The sequence below is a fragment of the Elephantulus edwardii genome, unplaced genomic scaffold (genome assembly GCF_000299155.1).
Source record: "Elephantulus edwardii isolate Elephantulus edwardi_28Jun2011 unplaced genomic scaffold, EleEdw1.0 scaffold00246, whole genome shotgun sequence".
Lineage (NCBI taxonomy): Eukaryota > Metazoa > Chordata > Mammalia > Macroscelidea > Macroscelididae > Elephantulus > Elephantulus edwardii.
Window position 1 is genome coordinate 3,206,220 of NW_006399996.1, and position 23,775 is coordinate 3,229,994.

Genomic DNA, 23,775 nt, shown 5'->3' on the forward strand with positions numbered 1-23,775 from the left:
CCCCCGGCCACACCTGGCCATTGCACGGGTCCTGTTGCTGTGACTCTGGACACCCTGTCCTTCCCTTTCCCTGCTGTACCAACACACACATGCAGCTTCACAGGGGACCTCAACTTTCTCACCCAGGATGCTGTCCCCTGGGACCCAGAAAACACCTGGATCCCCAACCCCAAACCCCTTTCTGACTGAGCACATGGGTCCATGCTGCCCTCAGACCAGCAGGTTCTGGTGCCAGAGAGGCTACATGGTCCCAGGCTGGCACCTCTCAATAGCTGCCCAGATCTTGAGGCCGTCGTCCCGGTAATGGTAGTTAGGGATGGCCATGACTCCGCGATCTCGCAGGCTATCTGGGAGGCAGAAATTGGTGTAGGTGAAGTGGGCCAGGCCGGTGCTCATGAGGTAGAGGAGACCTTGCCTCCCGATGGACGTGACCTGTGGACACAGCATAGCTCAGCTCTGTAGCCCACTCACTTTCTACCCAGCATCGAGGAAGAGATTGGCTTAGTGACCAGGGAGTGGTGTCTCAAACAGTCCACCACCAGGAACCAACCCCCTGAGTAGAGGAGTGCCACGCAGGGCGGGCCAACTAGCATGGTGCATGACTCATCTCTCTATACCTCGTGGTGGCTTAGTGGGTAAGGAGTTGTGTTGCCAACCCAAACACAAATGGTTCGAATCTACTAGCGGCTCCGCGGATAAAGGAGGACAGTGTCCTTCCCTGTGATTACTATATGAGAGACAGATCCTTAGGTATTTAACTTCTAAAGGAAGGAACTAAGTCCCCTACTCAGCTAGGGATCAGCTGGGGCTGTCCTGCACTCCTCCAGGAGACTGAAGGGACAGGATTCTTAAGGAGATAGAGGAAGCAGAGAAGCAGGACTGAGAGGACAGAAATCCTGGCAGGACTGGAGCCCCCTATTCCGGACGGTGTTCATGGGTGGGGCAAAACAGAACCTGGCGGGGTCCAGGGCTACGGGGTTTATGCAGGCGCACTCCACACGCTGACTTGGGGCTGTCTTGGGCGGAGCAAACTAATGGGGCGGAGCCTATGGGGTGGAAATCTCGGGATGTACTTGGCAGGCGGGGCGGGGCCTCAGCTGGAGGCCAGGATTAGGGGTTGAGGGCTTCGCACCTTGTCCACGAGGCCCTCAGGGTTGAGCAGCGTCGCCCGCGCGATGGTGTTCACTTGCAGTGTGTAGCGAGTGTGGGGGAGCAGGAGCTGAGAGCAGGGCGGGGCCACATGAGCCGGAGGTTGTGGCGGGGCGGGGCCACGGCGACTTCCCCGCCCCCTGCAGCCCTGCCCTTTTGGCCCCGGCCCGGGTGGCACCGACCTTGTAGATAGGATGGCAGAGGGGCAGCTGACGCAGCGTGGCCATGGCGAAAGCCTCGCACAGCAAATGCGTACACAGAAAGTGCGTGTTGTTCTCATGCACCAGGAACTCAGAATTGCGCACCCACGTCTTGGCCAGCAGCCAGTCCCAGTCACAGTCGGTGGGCAAGAAGATGGGACTCTCGGGGCCGGGAGTCTGGCTCAGCTGTATTGCAAGAGTAATAAAGGGGTGGGATTCAAGGCTGTGAGCCGTCCTCAGAGGCCCCACACTCCAATCCTGTCCCTAAGCTCACCTGGATGGCTAAGGGCGTCAGGGCCCCCTGGGGGTTGAGCCACAACAGACAGAGCGGGGCAGCCACGTACTGCTGGTGGCCGTTCAGGCAGTGGACAGGGGCGTCGGCCAGAATCCAGTAGTCCGCGAGGAAGACGTTCCCCCTCTGCAGAGGGGTGCAGAGCCTTGGAGGGCACTCCACCTCGCACCCCTCCCTTCTTATGTCCTCAGACCACTCCTTACGCCAGAGGCCAGGATTGGGTACCCCACCCTTCCTAGAACGCCTGGAATGAGGTCCGTGGCGTCCGTCCTCGGCCTCGTTGTGAAACCACTCTCTCACCTGCCCGCCCAGTTTGGACGAATCAGCATCCTCCCCTCAACCCTCATACCTGCTCCTTCCGACTCCAACGCAGATGGAATCCCCACCTGAGATTTGCCCTCGCTTTTTCCAACAATAGCGACAAAAAAATTTCTAGAGGATGCCTGAGGCTTAAGTGTCCCGGAGAGCAGGTCATCATGACCTCATGCCCTCAGAAATGCTTTCCTCAAAGTCTATCACCCGAGACTGTGGGGACCCCAGACAGGAACAAGAGGTCCTCTTCCTATCACTTCACCAGGCCCACTGGTGGTCTCACACCATCCTAGCCCCCATCTTCATCTGCTTTAATTTAAAAGTGCAGTCTCAGTGGGACCAAGCTTGCAGATTGGACGCATCCCAACCAAGCTTTGTCCTTAATGGTAACTTGCCTGCCTCCCTCCCTCCTCTCAGGCCCCCTTATGAGGGCCTCACCCACCTCTAGCTCTGTCTGCAGACAGGTATCTGATCCCAGCAAAGGGGCCACCATGTCATTGGTGACAGGCAGCTTGCTTGGCAAACTGGAGAGGCAACGGAGCATGACGGGATTGACACCATTCAGGTACTGGTACCCAAAGAAGTGGTCCTCACACCAGTGCTCAGTGACGTACTCTGAGGAGCAAGGAAAGGGACCATTCGTTCAGAAACTGCTTCCCTAGATACATTCCTGCCTCCCAGCAGTCTCATGAAATAGATAAAATTATACCTTCACTTTAACATTGGAAACTAAGCTCTGAGAGATAGAGGGACTTGCCTGGTAGGTGAATGACCGAGCAGCTGTTTGAACCTAGGCCTCAAAGCCTGCAGCCTGCAATTCTTGGTGAGAGGAGGGTAGAAGATGCACCTCTGATGAGGATCCAGACTCCTTAAAAGTCTCTTGGCCCCCTCAAGGCAAATATTTTTATCCACATTCCCCTATTCTAGTCCCTCCCAAAAGAAAGGGGAGGTTCCTGGAAGAAAGCTAGATTTTCCACCAGCAAAACACACTCAAACCCGCCATCTCCCTAGCAGGAACTTTTCTAGGATGGAGAGGAGGGACTGAGATGTGGTAAATTGGCAGGATGCCTGGCTCAGCACACCTGAAGTGAAGGTCTTGTGACACCAGAAGATATTCCGGATGTCATCCAACTTCTTCCAGGAGCCTCTGCGGTCCAGGAGGCCTCGAAGCTTCATGCCCAAGGACCTGAGGGGGAGGTAGTGGTAAGGGTGGGAGTCTGCGGGCTATGTTGTACCAGAATTGTTATGTCGCAGCCTAGCAGCTAGAGGGACTGAATGGAGTCAATCCCAGATAAAGGTGCCAAACAATCCACATGAGAGAAAATCCTAGTGCCTGACTGTGATTTTATAGTGTTAAGGGTCTCTGGCTGGAATTCAGCAATCCTGGGAGAGCTGACACCTCCAGTCTATGTAAAAGTGGAGTGTAGACAAATCATTCTTGTAGGTGTTTTGGTCAGCTTCCCCTAAAACTTCTCACCACAGATCTTTGCTGGCCTCTATGCCCATCAAGTCCTGAGCCTGGCTGGCCGTACCACTAGCTGGCTTCCACCAGCCCCTCCAGGCTTTTCTTCTACTCTGTGTAGTACTCAAGGCCAACCAAGATCCCCTCTCCAAACCTGACCAGATATGGCTGATAACCATGCAATGGGGCTAGCAATAAGACAAACACTTTTCACTCTGATCACTTCTGAGTTTTTTATCTCAAGTGTTATTATTATTTTGTAATCGGGGGCAGGGGTAGATGGTTGGAATGATCTGCACTCTCCACTTTCAGTGCTTTGTTCAAGCTGTGCTTCCTGTAAAATGTCATCACCAACATTTTTACCTATTTTTTTTAAAACCCTCCAGTTAACATACTCTGCTGGCAAAATTGCTGTGATGGCAGAAGCTATGCCATCAGGATTTCACATGTCAGCAGAGCCACTTATGAGAGAGAGGCTTCAGCAGAGTTTCTAGACTAAGGCAGACAAGGATGAAAGGCCTAGTGACTATCTTCTGCAAATGAGCCCATGGAAATCCTATTATTAGCTTCTGCATCAACAGTGTCTGCTTCCTCTGAGGCTAGAAGGCACTCAAAAGGTACAGTAACTACAACAGTGGACTCAATGGTGGAGATGGCACAGGACTGAGTGATAGCTCACTGTGTTATAAATAAGATCACCACAATTTGGAGACAACTTAATAACAAAGAACAGCAAAAAGTCTCTTCTTCAAGGCTCATCTTTGATACCAAATTCCATCATGAAGCTTCTCTTGATTTCCCCTAAGGACATATAGTATATCTTTCAGTGTATGTATCATGTATGTATTTTTCATAAAACACAAACTTTCCATTACAAAATCAGTGTAACATATATCATCACCCTTGTATTCTGAGCTCTATTGTCCTTCAACAAAATAAGTTAATAGCAAACACTGGCTCTCTGTAAACCAAACCAAATGGAAAGAAAAAGAGCCTAGGCCAGGCAGGTTTCCTGGCAATTGGCCACTGAGGTCGGCTGTACAAAGATTCTGAACAACCCAGAAAAAACACGGGCCTGGGGAAGGGTAGGGGGCAAGAAAAATCTGACAAGCCTGTGTCATCTGCTTTACTAAGCCACTCAGTCAATATTCCACAGACATTTGCTGTGTGCCTGCCTAAGCACAAACCAGGGAATGGGAAAACTGATGAGAGATCAATTAGGAAAGCAGAAGTGGAGGAGAACAGAGAGAAAAGACCTTCACAATTCTAGAGCCGGCTATGGCCATAAATCTCATGGCTGCCTGAGTTATGGCCGTGGCTCAAAATGCAATGATCCTGCAATCACCCCCCACTCAAAACCACCCCTTCCTCTTCACAGATGCCTTAACTTCTGCCAAATACCAACTCCCTCTTCCAGCTGATCTGTCAGCCAGGACCTTTATTTGGGTTGTGTGCCCACTGGCCAGGTGACCTGCTCAGCCTGCACCCTCATCTAGTCACCAGCTCAGATGGCTCCACCTTCTGAGATGCTCCTTTGGGTCATCAGGCCTGTCAGGTTCTCTCAGGCCCCAGCCACTACCACCTTTGGTATCTATACACCCCAGTCATCCCCTAAATTCCCACACTATGGTACCTCTCCCCACTAGCCCTACTCCGAAAGAATCATTGTGGGCACGGGAGTCCTGGAGAGTTGTGTTCAGCATTCCTTGCACCTCCATGTGGTCAGTTAAACCTCCTAGAGTGACTCGTCACCAACTTGGGTTTGCCCAAAGCCGACCCACTTTCCCATCACATATTCTCCTCTCACCCCAAACCTGCCTCAATTCCTTCTCTTTCCTAGACCCAGCTGACTCAGATGTTCTCTAGGTAATAAGGATGTTAATTGGTCCTCCTCCCTCCAATTGAGTAAATTGTTGACTTGAATTGCTAATGATGGCGCCTCCCCAAATGCTAATTAGCTTGTATGTGTCATTTCATGATGCTATGAACTCCTCACAGAAGAAGAATCTGCCTACCACAACTGTGAGGCACCATACTACTTGTAGAGACCCTATGAACACAGATCTGAACCCCATCCTATCCTGAGCCATCCTCATCATCCCTTACATACTCCAGCCCATTGCTGCAATCACAATTGTGTCAATCCATCTCATTGAGGGTCTTCCTCTCCACTGAGCCTCCACCTTAAGCATGATGTCGTCCCTTTCCAAGATTTAGTCTCTCCTAACAGCACGTATTACTACTACTAAGAGGAAATGTTGTTGTGTGCCGTTGAGTTGGAACCAACCCATAGTTGACCCTCCAGAGGGTTTTCAGAGGAAGTTAATTGCACAGGAGGAGACCGTCCATCCTACTTCCATGGAGCAATTGGTGGATTCAAACCACGGGCCTTCAGGATTGCAGCGCAGCTCATTACCACTAGGTCACCAGAGCTTCCTAATACAGTTGTTATGTGCCATCTAGTCAGAACAGATTTTGTTTTCAGAGGCTATAAATCACATGGGAAGAGATTATTCATCTTTCTCCCATGGAGCAACTGGCAGATTCAAACTGTTTGCCTTTGGGTTAGAAGTACAACTCCACACCCAAGCGTTGAGGACTCTTCTTCATAGGGTCACTATGAGTCACCTGCGATTCGACGGGACTTAACAACAACAACAACATATTACAATTGTTGCTGTGTGATTTTTAGAGTTAGCATTACAACTATTATTCTTCAATTAAAATGGGATTAATTAATACAAGGAGAATTGTGCAATGATTCTTTTCAGAGGCTTCTTCAAACTCAAACTCACTGTCATAAAGGCAATTCCTACTCACAGCGACCCTCTATTGGACTTTTGAGACTTTAAATCTCTAGGGGAAGATACTGCTCCTCTGCCATCTGTGTAGCAACTTGAGGTTTTGAACTGCTGGAGACAGTCTTTTGATTAGCAACACAACATCTTAAAGACTATAAGAAAACCATTTTTGCAGAATGAGTATAAGGATCCAAGAGGGGTGGGAGAGGTTGTAAGCAGAGGGATAAGGATGTGCGGGGGCGGTGGAGGGGATTAATCATAGGGTTGTACAATTTGTTGGGTGGGGAATGAGGGAAATTGAAAGAATTTGTTCCTGAAAACTTATGTATTAGAATTTTGTAAATAAACTAGTTTGTTGTTGTTGTTGTTGTTATGTGCCGTCGAGTCGCCTGCGACTCATAGCGACCCTATGTACAACAGCCCTAAACTCTGCTCTGTCCTGTGCCAATCGCACTGTCTCTGACACTCCCATCCCAATTATTCCAGTCACTGAATCAATCCACCTCATAGAGGGCCTTCCTCTCCTGCGCCGTCCCTCCACCCTCCCAAGCATGATGTCCCTCTCTAAGGACCGGTCTCTCCTCACTACATGTCCAAAGTAAGTTAGACGGAGCCTCAGAATCCTTGCCTCCAAGGAGCCACCCGGTTTAACCCTCTCCAGGACAAATCTATTTGTTTTCCTAGCAGTCCATGGTATTCTCAATACTCTTCTCCAGCACCACAGCTCAAAGGCATCAGTTCTCCTTCTATCCTCCTTGTTCATTGTCCAACTCTCTGATGCATAACAGGTGATTGCGAAGACCATGGTAGAAAGGGTTTTTTTTAAAAAAAGTACAACTCCTTACCACTAAGCCACCAGATCTCCCTGAGGGCCCTCATAGCCACTGTATATAGAGAGATCATTGTGTGCCAGTTATTATCTCATTTGCTTCTCCCAAAAGCTTGTCATGGATATATTAATATTATTTGTCATTTTATGAATGAGGAAGCTGGTTAGAGGCTAAATGAAAATCAAGATCACACAGCTAGAAAGTATTGGCTCTGAGATTTGAAACTGAGGTACTCTGACTTCACATCCTTAAAGCTTAAGGACTGGGTACACTGCCGATCTGTCCTACCCAACACCATACATGAGTAGTGCCTGGGACCAAACTCTACACCAAGTAAGTGCTCAACTTATATTCACAGATCTGATAGATTTGAGGTGTAAGAGCAAGTGAACAGCAAAGAGGATGTGATGTGAAGATAGAGGATGAAGGAACCTGAACAGAAAGAGAGGCCAGGGGCAGAGAGAGGGAGACTGAGGGATAGAGAAAGGGGAGAATGAGGGATGGGGGACAGAGAGAGAGAGACTGAGGGACAGGGAGAAGGGGAGGCTGAGAGACAGAGAGGGAAACTGAGAGATAGAGACAGAGACTGAGAGACAGAAAGAGAGGGAGATTGAGGGAGAGAGAGAGAGGAAGACTGAGAGAGAAAAGGGGAAGACTAAAGGACAGAGAGAGACTAGGACAGAGAGAAAGCAACTGATGGAGAGGGAGGGGGAAGACTGAGGGACAGAGAAGGAAAGACAAAGACAGAAAGAGGGGGACACTGAGGGACAGAGGAGGAACTGAGGGACAAAGAAAGAGAGAGACTAAAGGGCAAGGACAGAAGTGAGACATGTAAGGAGGTGAGAGACATGATCACAAGAACAGAAGCAGAAGGGACAGTGTGTAGCAGTAGGAGGGCAGTGGCCTCACGCAGGGATGGCATTCAAGAGCAGTGAGGTCGTCTTGGTGGCTGAGTAGCGGATATTAGGCTCCATGTGCCGCAGAGATGGGATGTCAATTTTCATGGGGAAGCCAGGCAGGTAGCGATTCCCACTGCTGGAAGGGACAGGATAGCAGAAGGACAGGAACCAGTCAGAGGAGACATAGCCCACTCGCCACAGTATCCTCCGTCCCTCCACCTGCCTTCAGGTCATCTCTCCAGGCTACTCCCTCCCTCACTTCCCCTCGCCCTCTGAGGCTTCCTCATCAGCCCATTCCTTTCCTTAGACTGAACTATCCTCCCAGGTTTCCTCATCCTCTATCCTCCCAAAACACGCTCCACTCCCCTCCCCACCATCTCCTTAGGAGCATGGCTCCTCACCTCTCAGCCTGGTCTGCACATGGTCGTGTCATCTTGGTCAAAGCAAATTTCCTGTTTGACTCCATCTCATCAAAGCTCCTGACATCCACTATGCCTGGGAAGCCAGGAGCATAGACTTTCCAGCTTCCAGAGGAGAGAGGTCAGAAGTGGCAGGTCAAGCTTAAGGTAAAGAAGAGCCTTTGCTTTTCAAAGTAAGATACCACATTAAAACTCTCAGAAATCATCCACTTTCTGGGAGCATGACAAGAAGGTGGCAATTTTCTCCATAAAGACAGTAAGAATAAAATTTGAGGATGATATTAATGGGGGGGTTGTTTGGGGTTGAAAGTCAGGGCTGGGGCTGCTTTGGGTTGTGGTTAATATGGGTCATTTCTGATAGCAGAGTCTAGGTTACAGCAAGGACAGTTTAGGATGGAGTATGGATTCATTAAAGGCAATTGTTACTGGTATTCTGGGTCTTTGTTCATGGTAAGTATTAGATTGGGGCTGGGTTCAGAAGAAAGACAGCTGCCCTCACCGGTAACAGTCCTGCCGGGCCTGGCGTTCCCGTCTCCTGTGGTCCAGGAGGAGCGGGAGGGAGTCCTGACAGACAGTTTTTGCTGTGGGCAATAAAAATTATAAGTCTTTTTTCTAATAACTCTTTCTGGAACCCCTTGACTCTTGAGCCTAATCTTACAGGCAATTTAGGTGACCTGTACTGTTTTCTGGGTGTTCATTAGTGGGAGGAATTCTGGACAACTTTGCCCCAAAATAATAACAGTCTTTCTAATTGTGTGCTTGCTTCATTTCCAGACTGTAAATTCAGTGAAGGCAGAAGTTACATTAGATGTTCCCAGAATCTAGCATAGTGCCTAATGATGAACAAAGTATTTTGTGAATGGATGAGTGGGTGTGAAGTACTGATGGCTAGGTTTCACACTATCAGCTGGGGAAAGCACTGGTGACCGAAGGGTGACTTGCTTTACCTTGACCTAGAGCTCCAACACACATCTCTAAAGCTTATCTCAACATTTAGGTCAGCCCTCGTCATGTTACTGCTCTGGATCAAACAGCTCAGGATATATAAAGACTTGGAGATTGAAGGTGCCCCAGTAGTTTAAGTGTGGTACCAAGTAAGGCCCCACAAATTCCACAAAGGGCCTCAGGAGTACCTGGCAGGGACTTCATCCACACGAGAAAAGCTGGTAGTTAATGAATAGGGCCTCTCCAGACAAATTCTCTAAGCATTCAAGAGTTCTCTTCTAGGCTCCAGAAGCATTAACTCTGGGATTTACAGGGGGAGAGTATGAAACAAGCAAGGGGGCTGTGTGTGTGTTTGTGGGGGGCATAACTGTTCATGAGTGTTTGTTTGCACAGGAGTGTGGGAGTCTGAGTATATGTATCTGTGTGGCTGTATGAGAATGTGTATGACTATATGTTTGTTTCCAGAGGGATAATACTGTCCATAAGTCCCCTACTTTTCAGGAACTCAGAGGTTCATGTCCTACCCCAGGATGCATCTATCTGGGAGACCAGAGTTCTAATTACCCTACCCACTCATAACCATTGAATCAATTCAACTCACAGTGACATTATAAAACAGGACAGAATGCTCCATAGTGAGAAATATGTATGATATATATTCATTCCAGCTCACAGTGACATTATAGAGTTATAAATCTTTATAGAAGCAGACTTGCTCATGTCTTCCACAAAGATGCTTGATGGGTTTGAAAGGCCAACTTTGGTTAGCAGCCCAATGCTTAAACTACTACACCATCAGTACTCCTTCCAGTTATCCTAACTCTACACCCTGGGCTCTGTCAGACCCCCACCCCTAATTTCAGCAGATGCCTTCCCCAGAACAGTTTGGCTGTCCCCTGACCCACCTGTTCCTGGCCTCAGCTCTGTGGTGCAGTAGCCTTCAATCCACTGATAGCAGGGGAAGTGGGATACGGTGCCATCAGGGCCAGTGACACAGACGTAGCTACAGTACCAGGAGTCTTTGGGGAAGAAAGTATAGCGCTCCTTATGTAGACGCAGCAGCAGGAGCTCACCCAGATCTGCTGAGCAGCGCACCTTGTACTTCTGCACCTAAGGGAACCAGGGGGCAAGCTCCTAAGAGAGGAGGAAGCGCCAGGGCCATTCTTTCATCATGCAAGGTGCACCCACATCTATTCCAGCAAATAAGCAGGAGCCTTCCCCACACTGAACTCACATATGCCTTCGTGTGAATTAGATTGGGCATCCCTTCATCCAGGTAGAATCAGAGTGGGTACTGGATATTACTAGCTCTTTGACCACCAGGCATTAGGGTGTAGGCCACCACAGCAATTTCCTCCAGAGAAGAAGAAACTCAAGCCCAGAGAAGGGAAGTGACTTGTCCAAAGCCCAGCCTCATTTGTGGGGAAAGCTGTGAAACCAGCCAAGCCTCGCCCCTGGTTCAGTATCCCATCCTAGTTCCTGGCCCAGTATCCCATCCTCACTTCTCTGCCTGAGTAGATTTCTCATCCGCAGGAAAGGCGTAGATAAGAAAGAGCGAAGAAGGCAGGGTTAGTTTTCCATAGAATTTGGTGTATGTGGGAAAATGATCCTCCTTCTTCCTTGTCTCACTGTACTCACCGCTCCAGGTGCAAAGTCCCTGCCCATACGATCCAGCAGCTGCTTGGGGCTCTCACCGCACGTGCCCACCAGTGTGACAGAGACATTGTCTAGAGTGCCAGCCCCCAGGTAGGGGCCAGTGGTCACACACACACGATACACAGCCATAGTAGGAGGGAGAGAGGCAGGCAGCAAACAGCGCTGGCCACAGCAGCAGCCTGTGGGAGAGGTGAAGGTACGATGGTCAAAGGCAGGCTGCAGGCTGCTGGGAGGACAGCCGCGACCCAGCTGTCTCTGGGATGCCTTTGGGAGCTCTCTCTCCCTGAAGCTCCGGGGCCTCTGCCCTCACTCCCTGCCAGCAGCTCTACTCCTGGGTCCCGCCCACAGTTTTGCGCCCTCATATTTGTTTGCGTGTCTCTGGCACAGCCTGTCCTTCTGACTGGCAGGGTCAGGCCCAACCGGATGGATATCAAAAGCCTGAGTCTCCCTGAGGAGGGAGCGACCAGATTCCAGGATTGGAGCTCGAGACTCCTGGGACACTGCCTTAGCCTGATCAGGGTCGCCTGATGCCCTGGGCCCCGTACTCCCCAAGTCCCTCCCGCATAGCTTCTCCTCCTCGCTCCCAGGGAGAGCTGAGGCACCCAGAGTCACACTGTCCATCAGTGAATCACCCACGTGACTCACTATACACAAATGAGCCGCCCTTGATGTAGACCAGACCGCACACGAGTGAGCTCACATCTGCACATTCCGCGGCGGCCGGGGACTGCTTTCCTAACACTTCCGCTCCAAGCCCAGCCCCGCGTCCGGCCCTCAGAGTCCCCAGTCATTTACAGGTCCGACAACAGCTAATATACTAATAACACCGAAGCGAGTCTGGCTGCGCAGTACATTAGAGGCCTCAGGTGAACATTCTCCCAGCTTCTGGGTCGCCCTGGACCTGCGGGACAGGGGGGCGCCCTTCAGGATCCGGGTAACCAGGACCTAAGAGGAAATCCGCGAGTACAGACCGCAGCGGCACCGCGCGTCCAGTCCTGGTACCAGTCTACATCAAGTTCGACCAGTAGCATCCGATTGTACACCGAAGTATATAGAAGACAGAGGTCGAAAATGTGGAAATTTACAAATCTATAGTAACTGCACACTGCGGGTTTCTTTCAAATCTGACGCAAAGCTCTTAAACAGATTCACAATTAAGAATACAAGCTTTCACAGTTGTAAAAGCTTTATAGGAAACAAAGCACAAAGAAACCAAGAGCCCGGATAGCTCAGTCGGTAGAGCATCAGACTTTTAATCTGAGGGTCCAGGGTTCAAGTCCCTGTTCGGGCGTCCTATTTATATGGGTTTTTACATTTTGGTTTTTTTACCTGAAAACAATGTTTTGATGCAACAAAAATTATTTCTATTACTTCCTTTTATTATTATTTGTAACAAAACAATGGAAAAGAATAAGTGTTATAACTTGACTTTAAGATTAAGCGGCTATAATAAGTATGACTTAATTTTGAAAAGGTAGAACAAATTAATGACGTAGAATTTTACAGCAGTGCACCCAAAAAGAGTGGAAAGGCACAGGTGAAGTTAAGAAACAGCTAAATCTTATAAAGAGAAAATATGAAAACCAAGAAAAAAATTTAATAATTTTGTTTGTTTAATCGAAACAATATTCTAAAACTTATAGGAAATTCTTGGTCGTTTTTTTCTCTCTTCTAAACTCTATACATTTTAATTTTATGTATATCTGAATCCATATATCAAATGTTCAATAGCCTCGTACAGTTTATATCTACCGCATTGTGTGCAAACCATTTCGCCTTGAAATCGTAAAACTAAGAGAAATACAGATTTGGAAATACCATAATGTATATAATTACTGATTGCCCAGAAAAGAGAAAGGTTCCATGGTGTAATGGTTAGCACTCTGGACTCTGAATCCAGCGATCCGAGTTCAAATCTCGGTGGAACCTTAATTTTTCGCTGTTTGCGTTAATAGAAAATTTTTTAATTCTTATTTTAACCAAAGTCCACAGAAAAACGGATTTTCATTCATTGTTGCCGTTTCCTCCATCCCCCGCCCTTTCCCCTTCCCGAGTTCACTTTTTTAAAAAAACATTCATTGTTGCACATAAGATATTCTTTTAACCTAAGACGATTTTAAAAGAAAATGAAGACACAACTGTTTAAGTTCTTCAACACATTGGGAATTTTTAAAATATATGAAAACTGGCGCTTAGTCTAAAATATATGAGATATATATATAGATAGAGAGAGACATAGATAGATGATAGATATAGATAGATGATAGATGATAAATAGATAGATGAGAGAGAGAGATGATAGAGATAGATATATGGACAAATTTACATGGAGTTCAGTATTGAAAAGGCAGATTTTTCTTTGGCAGTTTTCCAGCTGGTACGTAGGAAAGATGCTGGTGCCATTGGAAACCCGAAAGAAATGGCAAAGTGCTTTCGCAAAAATTTTTGGGCTAGAGGACCCAGAACGTTTCCTAAAGAAGAGAAACTTGGACGTACAAAAATGAAAACCAAAAACCTCCGGTCTGGCAGCGGTGGGATTCGAACCCACGCCTCCGAAGAGACTGGAGCCTAAATCCAGCGCCTTAGACCGCTCGGCCACGCTACCTGCGTAGATCTGTAGTTTTCCCATTGTCCTCCTAAGAGACTAGACGGGAGAGGTGTGGCGGCTATATGAATTACATAAAATTTATTCTTTCCTTCTCCCCCATTTTTCAAACCTGAAATGGGAAATCATCAGGATTTCTAACCGTGAAGCAGCGGACGTAAAAGTATATAAATTAGAAGAAACAGAAACACACAAAAATATACTAAAAAATGGGGGAAGTTTATTTTAATGGGCATAACCACATGTGGGAATGGGGTGCGCCTGGGCTGGAAGGATACCCCAATGGGGCAATTAATTGAAGATTCCCACCAGCTCACTCCCACTCCTTTGTTGGGTTTGGGGTTTTTTCCTTATATCTCCGCTCAAGCACTACCGCACTCACACCTGACTCTCTCGAGCTCTGAGCCCGCTAGCTCCCCTGGGCTTCCCTCAGTAAGTACATCAAGCTTTTCCTAGAAGGTCCAAAACGAGCGCTCCTCATATGCGCCGCCCAATTTCCTCCCATACAAACACCCTCCTCCTCCCCCTTACGCTGTTCCGTTACTGTTCTGATATCCGTAAGGCTTAAACCGGCACCGCTCACTAGGTGGCTCTGTGGCGCAATGGATAGCGCATTGGACTTCTAGTGACGAACAAGAGTAATTCAAAGGTTGTGGGTTCGAATCCCACCAGAGTCGGTTTGATTTTTCTCATTTTGATGTTTCAGAAAATTACTGTCTCCCCCTTATCTTAGCATTTTCCCACCTAATTTCAGCTTCAACCAGTTTCTGCTCTGATTTCTTTTTTACTTACCTGTCTGCCCCGGGGCTTGGGCCACGAAGAGTGGGACTAGGGATGAGGGACAGAGAGGAAGGGAAAGTGGGCTTTGACAAAGAGATAAAGGCAGGCCCCTGGCGCGGGGACACACCAGGATTTAATAACCATTTTATTCCATGCACTAGGGACTAGGGAAGAGAATGAGACTGGGAAGGGGTCTGGAAGAATACAATCCTAGGCGGAAGTAGGAGGAGGAAAAAGGGATGGGAGCCAGAGAAATATATATTTATATAGATACTCTAATATAGACCACAATCTCACCCGCGCGCTGTGCCCGCGCGCCCCGCTACCCTCCCCAACACCTCCTCGCCCGGTTGCCCGGGTCCCTCTGCTGCCCTCAGGCTGGAGTCTCTATCCCACCCCAGCCCCCGACCCTACTCCCCCAAGCTCAGGGCCAAGGTCTCCAGAAAGCGGGCGGCGGGAGCGGCGGGGCCTTGGGAGCCCCATCTTGTCTGTGAGGCGGCGGCGGCGGCGGCAGCAGTCCGGTGAGGGGCGCTGGGGCGCCGAGATCCCTGGCGCGGGGGGAGCAGGGGGACGGGGACCAGGCACAGCGCGGACTAGGCGGGGCCGGGTTCACTGGGGGGCGCTGGTGCAGCGCGAGGCCGGGCGCCGGGGCGGCGGGGTCCAGCGGAGCGCGCGGCGCCCTGGGGTCCACCGGGTCCGGCCGGGGCGGTTTGGGGCGCAGGTAGCCGTGCAGCGCAGAGAAGAGCTGGGCGCGGGCGGCTGGGCTGGCGTCGTGCGCGAAGGCCGCCAAGCGGAGCAGGCACTCACGGAACCCGGACAAGTAGCAGCTGGAGAGCGCCTCGGCGTCCTGGGCTGGGGACCGGGGGAACCCTGGAGCCGCGGCGGGAGGACCGGCGGGCAAGTCGGGGGCCCAGCAGGGGGAGGGGAGGGGAGAGGCGCAGAGATACCGAAGCACGACGGGCGCACGGAGAGCGGCGGGGGCAGGCGGGTGGACGGACGCACAGAGGGAAAAGACGAGGGAGACAGAGAGACAGACACGCGCGGGTGTTATTAACCTGCCGGGGAGCAGAGACTGCCGCACCGCAAATCCACCAACCCCTGAGGGTCTCTCCCTCACTCCCCGCGCCCAAGCACTGGCGCACCCCCCCGCTCCCCAGCGGCTGCGTCACCCCCGTGCTGTACCCGGGGGCTCCACCCGGCTGCGCTCCCGCAAGTAGCCCACGGCGAACTCCAGTATCTCCGCCTTCTCGAGCTTCGGGTTCCGGAGGTTCTACAGGAAGGGAGGGCAGGGAGCAGAGACAGAGAGGGGTGGGGAGAGAGGGGAAGTGGCAGGGGGAAGAAAGGAGGGGCGGATGCGGGAGCTCGGGGTGCCCCCGATCCCGTTTGCGCGCGCCCACTGAGCGAGTGCGCCGCCGAAGGAAAAGTGGAGACCAACCACGTCTGGCCCTGGCGCACCCTGAGACGAACTGTCCGACCCGAAGCGATGCAACCCACCCACCTTAACGGGAGACGGGGATTTGGAACAGAGAGGCCGAAGAGGGAAGCTGGCCAACCCTCCCTACCCAACCGAAGCGTACTGCCCTGGGACAGGGAAAAGAGGTAAGGAAATTACAAAGTCAGAGGTAAGGAAATTACAAAGTCGAAGGGTGGCGCTAACCAGGCGTGAAACTTACAGACGCGAGAGGTAGCAAAGCCGTTCGCGTTCTGAGAGTGAGAGGGGGATCTGAGGTGGGATTCCCAGGACGGGATTCGGATCAAGATGCCTTGTGACCCGGGTTGCCAATCCCGCGTAGGTTTACCACCCCCACCCCCATCGCCCATTGAAGAGCCCGAGACCCGAAGCCGGGGAGTCCGAGGCCGGCGGAGGGACTGACCTGGTCCCGGGTGCGTTCCAGGAGCAGCAGCCTCAGTTCCTCCAGGCTGCGGTTGATGCGGTCTCGCCGCCGCTTCTCCACAAGCGGCTTAAGCATCTGTGACCACAGGGGAGGAGAGAGCCGGCCCACCGGACCAAGACTCAGCGCCACCCTGGGGTATCACCAGCCCGCCCTGGGAGGGAGTGCTCCACCTCCACCCCAGCCCCAGCCCCTCTGGAGATTAGAGGCCGCGGGTTCCCTCTCCGCTCTCCCCAACTCCTACAGAAATGTCCCTGTGGGTAGTTCGCCTCCTCCCTTTCCCAGTCTGCATTCTTCTCCGAGGCTCTCCACTTTCCCTAAGCCTCTCTCTTTCTCCTCCTCCTCTTTTCTCTCTACGTCTCTGTCTGGTGCATTCTCTATCCGTCTCTTTGGAGAACTCTGGTGCTACACATGGTGTAGCGCCACATGGTTGCTACACTCAGAGCTGGTGGCCCCGAAACCCTACACATCGCGATTGCATCTCCTCTTCCTCCTCGAGTCCGCCTCAGCGGTTTCCCTTCTCCAGCAGTTCTCCCTAAAGTCTTCCCAGAGGTCACAGCTTCTAGGATCAGTGGTCCCGGGCCTTCTCTACCAGTAAGGTCCTGTTTCCTGCCATCTTACAGGTGGCGCCAGTGGTCCCCCCCCCCCAATTTTGGTCCAACCCTCATCACTTGGCCCCGTCCTCTTCTAGCTTATTTACTTATTTTACTCTGGCAAAACTCCCTCCCCAGTCCCACACTCCTGCCGATTCCCCAAAGTCCTCGACCTCTGCTTCTACGGCCCACATGCGATCTCTCCCCCTTCTTTATACTTGGCAGTTTCCCGTCGGGAGTTCCCAGGCCTCTGGCCCCCTCCTGCCCGAGGATCCCAGCCTCTTCCTAGATGCACCGCCTCGGGACACAGGTCTCTAAACTCGCCCGGGGACCTCTGCTCCCTCCCCTCCCGCCTCTCACCTTGGGGCAGTCCCTATTCTCGGCTCGATCCCGTGTGACCATTACTCCTCCGGACCCTGGTGTGGACCAGGTGGCTCCTGGCCACTCAGTGCCTTATATATCGCAGCCGCAGGGATCCGGAGAAGAGGACCCCGGCCCCGCCCCCTTGGGTACCCGCGAACCTCCGGCGGAGTCTCGGCACGAGTCTCCAGGAAAAGGGAAGGGTGGGCAGAGGGGGAGGGGAAGGAGTGGAACTGTCTCCAAGCGGTCTGGGAGTAGGGAAAGTGAGGGATGAATGGGGCACCCGCTGTAAGACACGTAAGGCAAGACCGAGCCAAAGGGAGTAGGCTCTTATTTGGGAGAGAGGAAGGAAGTTCAAGTGATATGAGGGGCAGATCCAGGGTAAACACGGATTTATGGGTGCTTATTTAGTAATCTGTAGTGAATGATTTCATAAGAGCTTCATCACAAATAAGCACGAGCAGGTCCGTGCGTACCTTGCAGACTGGGTCCTCCCGTCCCTACCAGGGTTTAGAAATCTGATTCAATAGAAGTGCTGTGGGATGGGAGAGATGCCAACCAAATCTAGAAGCAGAATCCTCGATGGAGTATAAAAATGTGCAATTACTCACTACGACAGATTAGTTGTTGTGTTGATTGCTGTTGAGTCGAGCATGACTCACAGCGACCCTATGAACGAAAGGCCTGAGCTTTTCTATAACTATTGCCATTTATCAAAGTTCCTGGATTTCCAGAGGCATGTTGATTAGGAAGTGGATGCCACTCCTGCTTCAGTACGTAAGTATAAATAAGCCTGTACTTACCTCGCTTATATAATTGATAGATAATCTAACAGTGGACAGAATGCCACTTTGGGATAAAGTGTAGAGTTCAGAGTTTGAGTTTCCCTTAGAATTGTAGCTTTTTTGAGGAGCTCGCTGCACTCCCCCATTTATGCCCGAAACAAAGTTAGCCTCTCTCCCATCATCCTCCAAATAAGTTTCTTTAGATGCACTGTGTCGGCAGGCCCGCCCTGGTCTAGGCTCAGATAGTCCGTGCTGAAATAGTATAAGAAGACTTTTCCAAGAAGGAGCTAGTTGAAAAGGATCAAATAGCTATTATAAAAAAAGAGCGAACAGGTGCTTCGGGGAAAGGGTTTTGCCAGAGTGGCTGGAACTTAAGGGACAGGAGGGAAGAAGCTTCAAGAAAGGTGCAAAGCCTTGATGCGTAAGTAGGAGATGGAGAAACCTTTCCACTCGGAAGTTTTTGGCTCAGAATTTACTATTATTATTAATAATAATTTTCATGAAAATTTGGATTTCCATTCATTCATTGTTTCACTTTTCTCCCTGCCCACCCCTCCCCCCTCCTTTGAAAAGTAAAAGTAAAAAGGTCCACCCCCTTCGTTCTGGACTCTCGTCATTACAATAGTACCTAATCACACATCCCTTTTAAACAGTTTTCTCCCTCATCTGTTTCAATGCAGTATACATTATTTATCCCATCCTTCTCAGTCTCACCCTAACCCCGATGTCAGTCTTGTTTTACAACAGTGGCACTATGCAGGATTTGTCCTTTTGTGACTGAGATACTTCACTCAGCATAATGTCCTCCAGGGTTACCCATTTTGAATAATATTGCATGAGTTCTTTGTTTTTCAATGCAGCGTAGTACTCCATTGAGTAACTATACCAGAGCTTCTCTATCCATTCGTTTGTTGATGGGCACTTAAGTTGTTTCCAACTCCTTGCTGTTGTGAACAAAGCCACGATAAACATGGGTGTGCATATATCTGCTTGGGTGGCAGTTATGGTTTCTTTGGGGTATATTCCCAGTAGTGGAATTGCTGAGTCAAACGGTATTTCTTTTTTTTTTTTTTAACAGAAATATGTTTATTGAGTTCATACTATGTCCAGCCTTTTTCCTAAGCCCTTTACTTATATCAATGCATTTAATTTTTACAGAAATGCTACCAGGGTAGGAGCTATTATTAGGTATATGTTCTAGAGGAAAGAAAGGACTTTCCAAAGGTCCCACGGTTAGTACGAGCTAAATTCAGTGTTCCAAGCTTTGGTGTTCAGCCTGCACAGCAGCCGTTGTGTACACTGCCTCCTCATGTGAGAGAATTGATGCTTTTGAGTTGTGTTGGAGAAGAGTGCTGATATCCCAAGGATTGTCAGGAGAGCAAACAAACCTGTCTTGGAGAAAGGGCAGCTGGAGTGTTGCTTGGAAGCAAAGATGGTAAAGCTTTGTCTCACAAATTCAAACGGTATTTCTATTTGCAAATTTTTGAGAAAGCGCCACATCGCTTTCCACAGTGGTTGCACCATAGAACTGATTTTAAGAGATTCTGGAGTCTGGCTGCCAGGAGACCTGACCAAAGTGTACTAGAATTTCTTGTTTCTAAGCATGGCCACAGAGGAGCAGGCAATAGGTACTTTTCCTAAAGCGACATGAAAGTGATAAAAGGGAAAGACCAGCATCTGTCTCAACGAAGAATATGATCCTTCTGAGGAATGAATCGTGAATACTCATTAACTAACTAACTAAGCCAGAGTCAGCTGAGGCTTCCCCAACCACCCCAATGTCCCTCTATAATCTTGGCTGTTTCTTGGAGTCTGCCTTGCCAGAACCAGAGACCCGAGGGGTGCAAATCTTGAGAAAACAGCTCCCATTCGGAATCAAGGCCCTAGTATTCCCCACTTCCCCTCCTGTCCAGGCCAAATGGGAGCGCAGATGTGTGACCCCAGCAACACCCGCCGCCCCCCTCCTTGGGAACCTGTGCTCTGGCTGAGTTTTTCTCACCTGAACTCGAGGCTCGGGTCCTCAGGCTGTTCGCACCCGGGTGTGGTGCCGCCCCTGACCATATGGGGTGGCTTTATGGCCCAAAGGCCGGATCCTAAAAGGGGGAAGGATGGTCCAGTGCTCCACCCCTGTCAACCGGAGGCCGCTGCTGATCAGAATTACCCAATAACTCCCTCAGCTCAGATCACGTCAGCAGCACCTCTCACAAACTTAGCTAAATCTTCAGAGCCTTTCTTCCTTTCCGTCTGCATTGGTGGTTCAGCGGTAGAATTCTCGCCTGCCACAAGAGAGACCCGGGTTCGATATCCAGCCAGTGCAACAACAGTAACTACAGTTTTTCTTTCCCCCATAGTAAACGTGAAATTAATTCCCAAATAGTACCTTTCATTAATTCCCGAATAGTCCCTTTCATTAATATTTCTACCAAATACTACTTGTTTTTAACTTTTACTCCATCACAAAGTTCGAGGATTGAAATCTATTTTCTGATTCTGTACTTTCTCACACTTCTCTCTTCCCAGCCTGAGGACCCTCCTTGCCTTAACAGCCTTTCCTCCGCCCCTGTCCCGGCACCTCCACAGGCGTGACCCTGAGAAAGGACGGCGCGCGCTGATCCCTGCCCCTGGTGGGGGGCGCTCCAGGCGTGCGCGGGGGAGGGACTAGGTCTCAGTTCCCTAATTTCCCTTTCAACTCCTTCTCTCCCACTGACTTGCACATTCTTTATTCGTATCCCTACGTCAACACCGCTACAATCCCGAAGGCAACAGATTCAGCAGCTCCACAGGAGAAGGATGCGCACTCTCTAGTGTGATTTACGGCCTCTAAAACCCACTGGAGGGTCAGCTATGGGTTGGTTCCGACTCCACCTCACACAACAAAACAACAACGTCTCCACCACAGCGTTTTGGTGTTTCTGAATCTCTTGACTTCACTACCTACCCTGAAAGCTCTTCAAGCCTCTCTCCCTCTGCATCTCAACGTTCTGTCCAGGCCCCTTAGCCACTCTGACTCGGGGACTCCGCATCCTACTCTCTAATCTCTAGATCTATGGTTGCCACTCGAAGTCCTTGAGGTCTCTGCGTCTCTCGTCGTCTCTCCTGGTCTCTGAGGGCGGGCAACTCTCTGCGCTCCCACGCTTGGGCTGTGCCCTGGGAAGCTCGCTCACACCTCCAGGACCCCAACACCTTTGGGAGCCGCCCCTTCCCGGTCGCTTTGATCCCGCACGCGTCGGGGCGGCGGGTGGCCGTGCGCACGGGCCAGCTGCCCCGGCCACTTGTGAGCGGAGGCGGGGCACCACGGCTGAGCGCGCGGCGCAGCCCTTCCGCCCCCCTTCCCCCCCCCCCCCCGCCCCTCGGCACTTGGTCCTCCCTTCCCGCGCTGGGCGCCCACCTCCGCACCTCCCCCCACCCTGTGCTCGCCCCCCCACCTCCCAGCGCTGGGTCCCCCCGCCTCCTTGCGCAGCTCTCTCCCCGCGCTGACTCCAGCCCCTAACGGCCTGCCGCCGGCTCTGTGAGTTAGGGTCTCAGTCTTGATCTATTTCGGTCCTGGCCTCTGGGACCCAAGGCAGTTCTAAGTCTGTCTCTAGTGTTTCTCCTGTCTGGTTCAGTCAGCCTCATCTCAATCAGTCTAAGTCCCTCTGCCTTATCTCTGGGTTGTCCCAAATTAAAATTCACTACTGTCAAATTGATTCCGACTCACTGACTTTACAGCAGGACAGAGAACAGCCCTCTGTCTTTAGGTACCATCGAGTCAATAGATAGGAACCCTGGCCCATCCTGTGCCATCTTCATTATCTCGACATTCTTGAGCCCATTGCTGCAGTCACTGTGTCAATCCATCAGACTGAAAGTCGTCTTCTCTTTCGCTGACCCTCTACTTTTCCAAACATCATGTCTCTTTCCAAGGAACAGCCTCTCCTAAAAACATGAGCAAAGTATGTGAGGCAAAGGAAGCTCTGTCATCCTTGGCTCCAAGGAGCACTCTGGCTGCATTTTTCCCAAGACATTTTTTTTCTTTTTTCTTTTGATAGTCCCTGGTATATTCACTATTCACAACTCAAAGGCACTGATTCTACTCTTGTCATCCTTATTCATTGCGCAGCTCTTAGATGGATTGTGAACCCTGCTCTATCCTGAACCAACCTTATTATCTCTGACACACCTACTCCCATTACCTCAGTCACTAAGTCAATTCATCTTATCCAGGGTCTTCCTCTTCTGCACTGTCCCTCCACTGTCCCAAGCATAATGCCCCTCTCCAAGGACTGGTTCCTCCTTGCAACATGCCCAGAGCCTGTCAGGCAGAGCTTCAGAATCCTTGCCTTCAAGAAGAAGCTTAATTTCACCCTCTTGAGGATGAACCTGTTTGTTCTCCTAGGAGTCTATGGTATATTCAATACTGTTCACCAGCACCACAGTTCAAAGTCATCATTCTCATTCTATCCCTAGTCATTGTCCAGCTTTGTGATGCATAGCAAGTAATTGCGAAGACCATGGCCCAAATCAGGTGCACCTTGGTCTCCAGACTGACATCATTGCTCTTCAGTATTCTGGAGAGGTCCGTGACAGCAGATTTTCCCAGTGTAACTCGTCTTCTGATCTCCTGGCTGCTGGTACCAATACTGTTGATTGTAAAGCCAAGCAAATTAAAACTGTTAACAATCTCAATCTCTTCACTGTCTATCATGATGCTGCCAATCTGCCCTGTTGTGAGTATCTTTGTTTTCTTGATGTTGAGCTTCAATCCATATTGAAGGCTGCAGTCCTTGACCTTCTGCACCAAATGCCTCAAGTCCTCCTCAATTTTGGCAAGCAATGTTGTCTCATCTGCATAATGCAGATTGTTGGTGAATCTTTCTCCCAATCCTGATGTCACATTCTTCCTCATAGAGCCCAGTCTCCCTCCCGGATGATCCGTTCCACATATAGATTGAAAAGGTATGGAGATAGGACACATCCCTGGTGTCTACCCGTCCCAGTTTTGAACCATGCAGTGTTTACTTGCTCCGTTCTGACAACTGCCTCCTCGTCCAAGTACAGGTTTAGCATAAGCACTATCAAGTGTTCCAGGATGCCAGTTCTTCTAGCGTTATGTTGTGATCCACACAGTCAAATGCCTTTGCATAGTCAATGAAACACAGATAACAAATTATTAAAAATACTATTATCTTAATCAGGCCATGGCTTAAACAGACTTCACTGATCCTTGATACTTTAACAGCATACTTTGCCAGTACAACACATCTTTCTATTTCTTTACTGCTGGTACCAAAGATGTTGGGACCAGTAGTGATTTTTGTCTTCTTGATGTTAAGAAGTAATCCATATTGAAGGTTACAATCTTCGTTCTTCTGCAGCAAGTGCTTCAAGTCCTCCTCACTTTCACCAAGTTAAACTGCATCATCTGTATAACTCAGGTTGTTGTTGACGAGTCTTCCTCCAATCCTGATGCACATTCCTCTTCATGGAGTCCAGACTCACAAATTATTTGCTTAGCATGCAGATTGAATAGGTATGGAGAAAGGATACCACCTTGACCCACACCTCTTCTGATTTTAAATCATGTAGTCAATGTTTCCTTTGTTCTGTTTCTTGGTCTAGGTAAGATTTTCATATAAACATAATTAAGTGTCCTGGGATTCCCATTTTTCTCAAAAAGTAGTTTAGTGATACACACAGTTAAATACTTATGCATAGTCAAATGCAAATAGACATTCTTCTGCTATTCTCTGCTTTCAGACAAGATCCATCTGACATCAACAATGTTCCCCATAGGAACTCCTTAAGTCATTAAAGAA

At 49.9% G+C, this 23,775-nt stretch overlaps 2 protein-coding genes and 4 non-coding genes across 7 annotated transcripts in view; 3 read left to right on the forward strand and 3 right to left on the reverse strand.

Moving 5' to 3' along the window:
- Positions 1-11,094, reverse strand: part of ALOXE3 (arachidonate lipoxygenase 3) — a 25,186-nt gene extending 14,092 nt beyond the window's left edge. The window contains exons 1-11 of the mRNA XM_006899148.1: positions 10,948-11,094; positions 10,215-10,419; positions 8,864-8,945; positions 8,347-8,469; positions 7,956-8,081; positions 3,036-3,139; positions 2,396-2,568; positions 1,624-1,767; positions 1,332-1,535; positions 1,133-1,219; positions 263-432 (exon numbers count right to left, since the gene is read on the reverse strand). Coding sequence (XP_006899210.1) covers positions 263-432; positions 1,133-1,219; positions 1,332-1,535; positions 1,624-1,767; positions 2,396-2,568; positions 3,036-3,139; positions 7,956-8,081; positions 8,347-8,469; positions 8,864-8,945; positions 10,215-10,419; positions 10,948-11,094 — 1,565 coding nt within the window. The remainder of the gene's footprint in view (positions 1-262; positions 433-1,132; positions 1,220-1,331; positions 1,536-1,623; positions 1,768-2,395; positions 2,569-3,035; positions 3,140-7,955; positions 8,082-8,346; positions 8,470-8,863; positions 8,946-10,214; positions 10,420-10,947) is intronic.
- Positions 11,095-12,183: 1,089 nt separating this feature from the next.
- Positions 12,184-12,256, forward strand: TRNAK-UUU. Its single transcript has one exon. It is a non-coding gene; the product is annotated as a tRNA-Lys (tRNA).
- Positions 12,257-12,822: 566 nt separating this feature from the next.
- On the forward strand, positions 12,823-12,894 carry TRNAQ-CUG. The gene has a single exon. It is a non-coding gene; the product is annotated as a tRNA-Gln (tRNA).
- Positions 12,895-13,488: 594 nt separating this feature from the next.
- On the reverse strand, positions 13,489-13,570 carry TRNAL-UAG. Its single transcript has one exon. It is a non-coding gene; the product is annotated as a tRNA-Leu (tRNA).
- Positions 13,571-14,158: 588 nt separating this feature from the next.
- Positions 14,159-14,247, forward strand: TRNAR-UCU. Its single transcript is given in 2 exon segments — positions 14,159-14,195; positions 14,212-14,247. It is a non-coding gene; the product is annotated as a tRNA-Arg (tRNA).
- Positions 14,248-14,774: 527 nt separating this feature from the next.
- Positions 14,775-17,237, reverse strand: HES7 (hes family bHLH transcription factor 7). Of its 2 annotated transcripts, none has more exons than XM_006899149.1 (4): positions 17,196-17,237; positions 16,225-16,320; positions 15,533-15,620; positions 14,775-15,220 (listed from the first exon to the last, which is right to left on the reverse strand). In XM_006899149.1, the coding sequence occupies exons 1-4, from the start codon at positions 17,235-17,237 to the stop codon at positions 14,775-14,777; spliced, it is 672 nt and encodes a 223-aa protein (XP_006899211.1). The 2 variants fall into 2 exon arrangements, with proteins under 2 accessions (XP_006899211.1, XP_006899212.1); XM_006899150.1 differs by having other exon boundaries at positions 14,775-15,235.
- Positions 17,238-23,775: the final 6,538 nt, after the last annotated feature.

Excerpts from the sequence above, each read along its gene's own strand:
- HES7 (XM_006899150.1), bottom strand. The coding sequence starts at position 17,237 with ATGGTCACACGGGATCGAGCCGAGAATAGGGACTGCCCCAAG. Across the intron at positions 16,321-17,195 it reads AGAATAGGGACTGCCCCAAG|ATGCTTAAGCCGCTTGTGGA; the intron begins GTGAGAGGCGGG and ends CTGTGGTCACAG. Across the intron at positions 15,621-16,224 it reads TGGAACGCACCCGGGACCAG|AACCTCCGGAACCCGAAGCT; the intron begins GTCAGTCCCTCC and ends CCCTTCCTGTAG.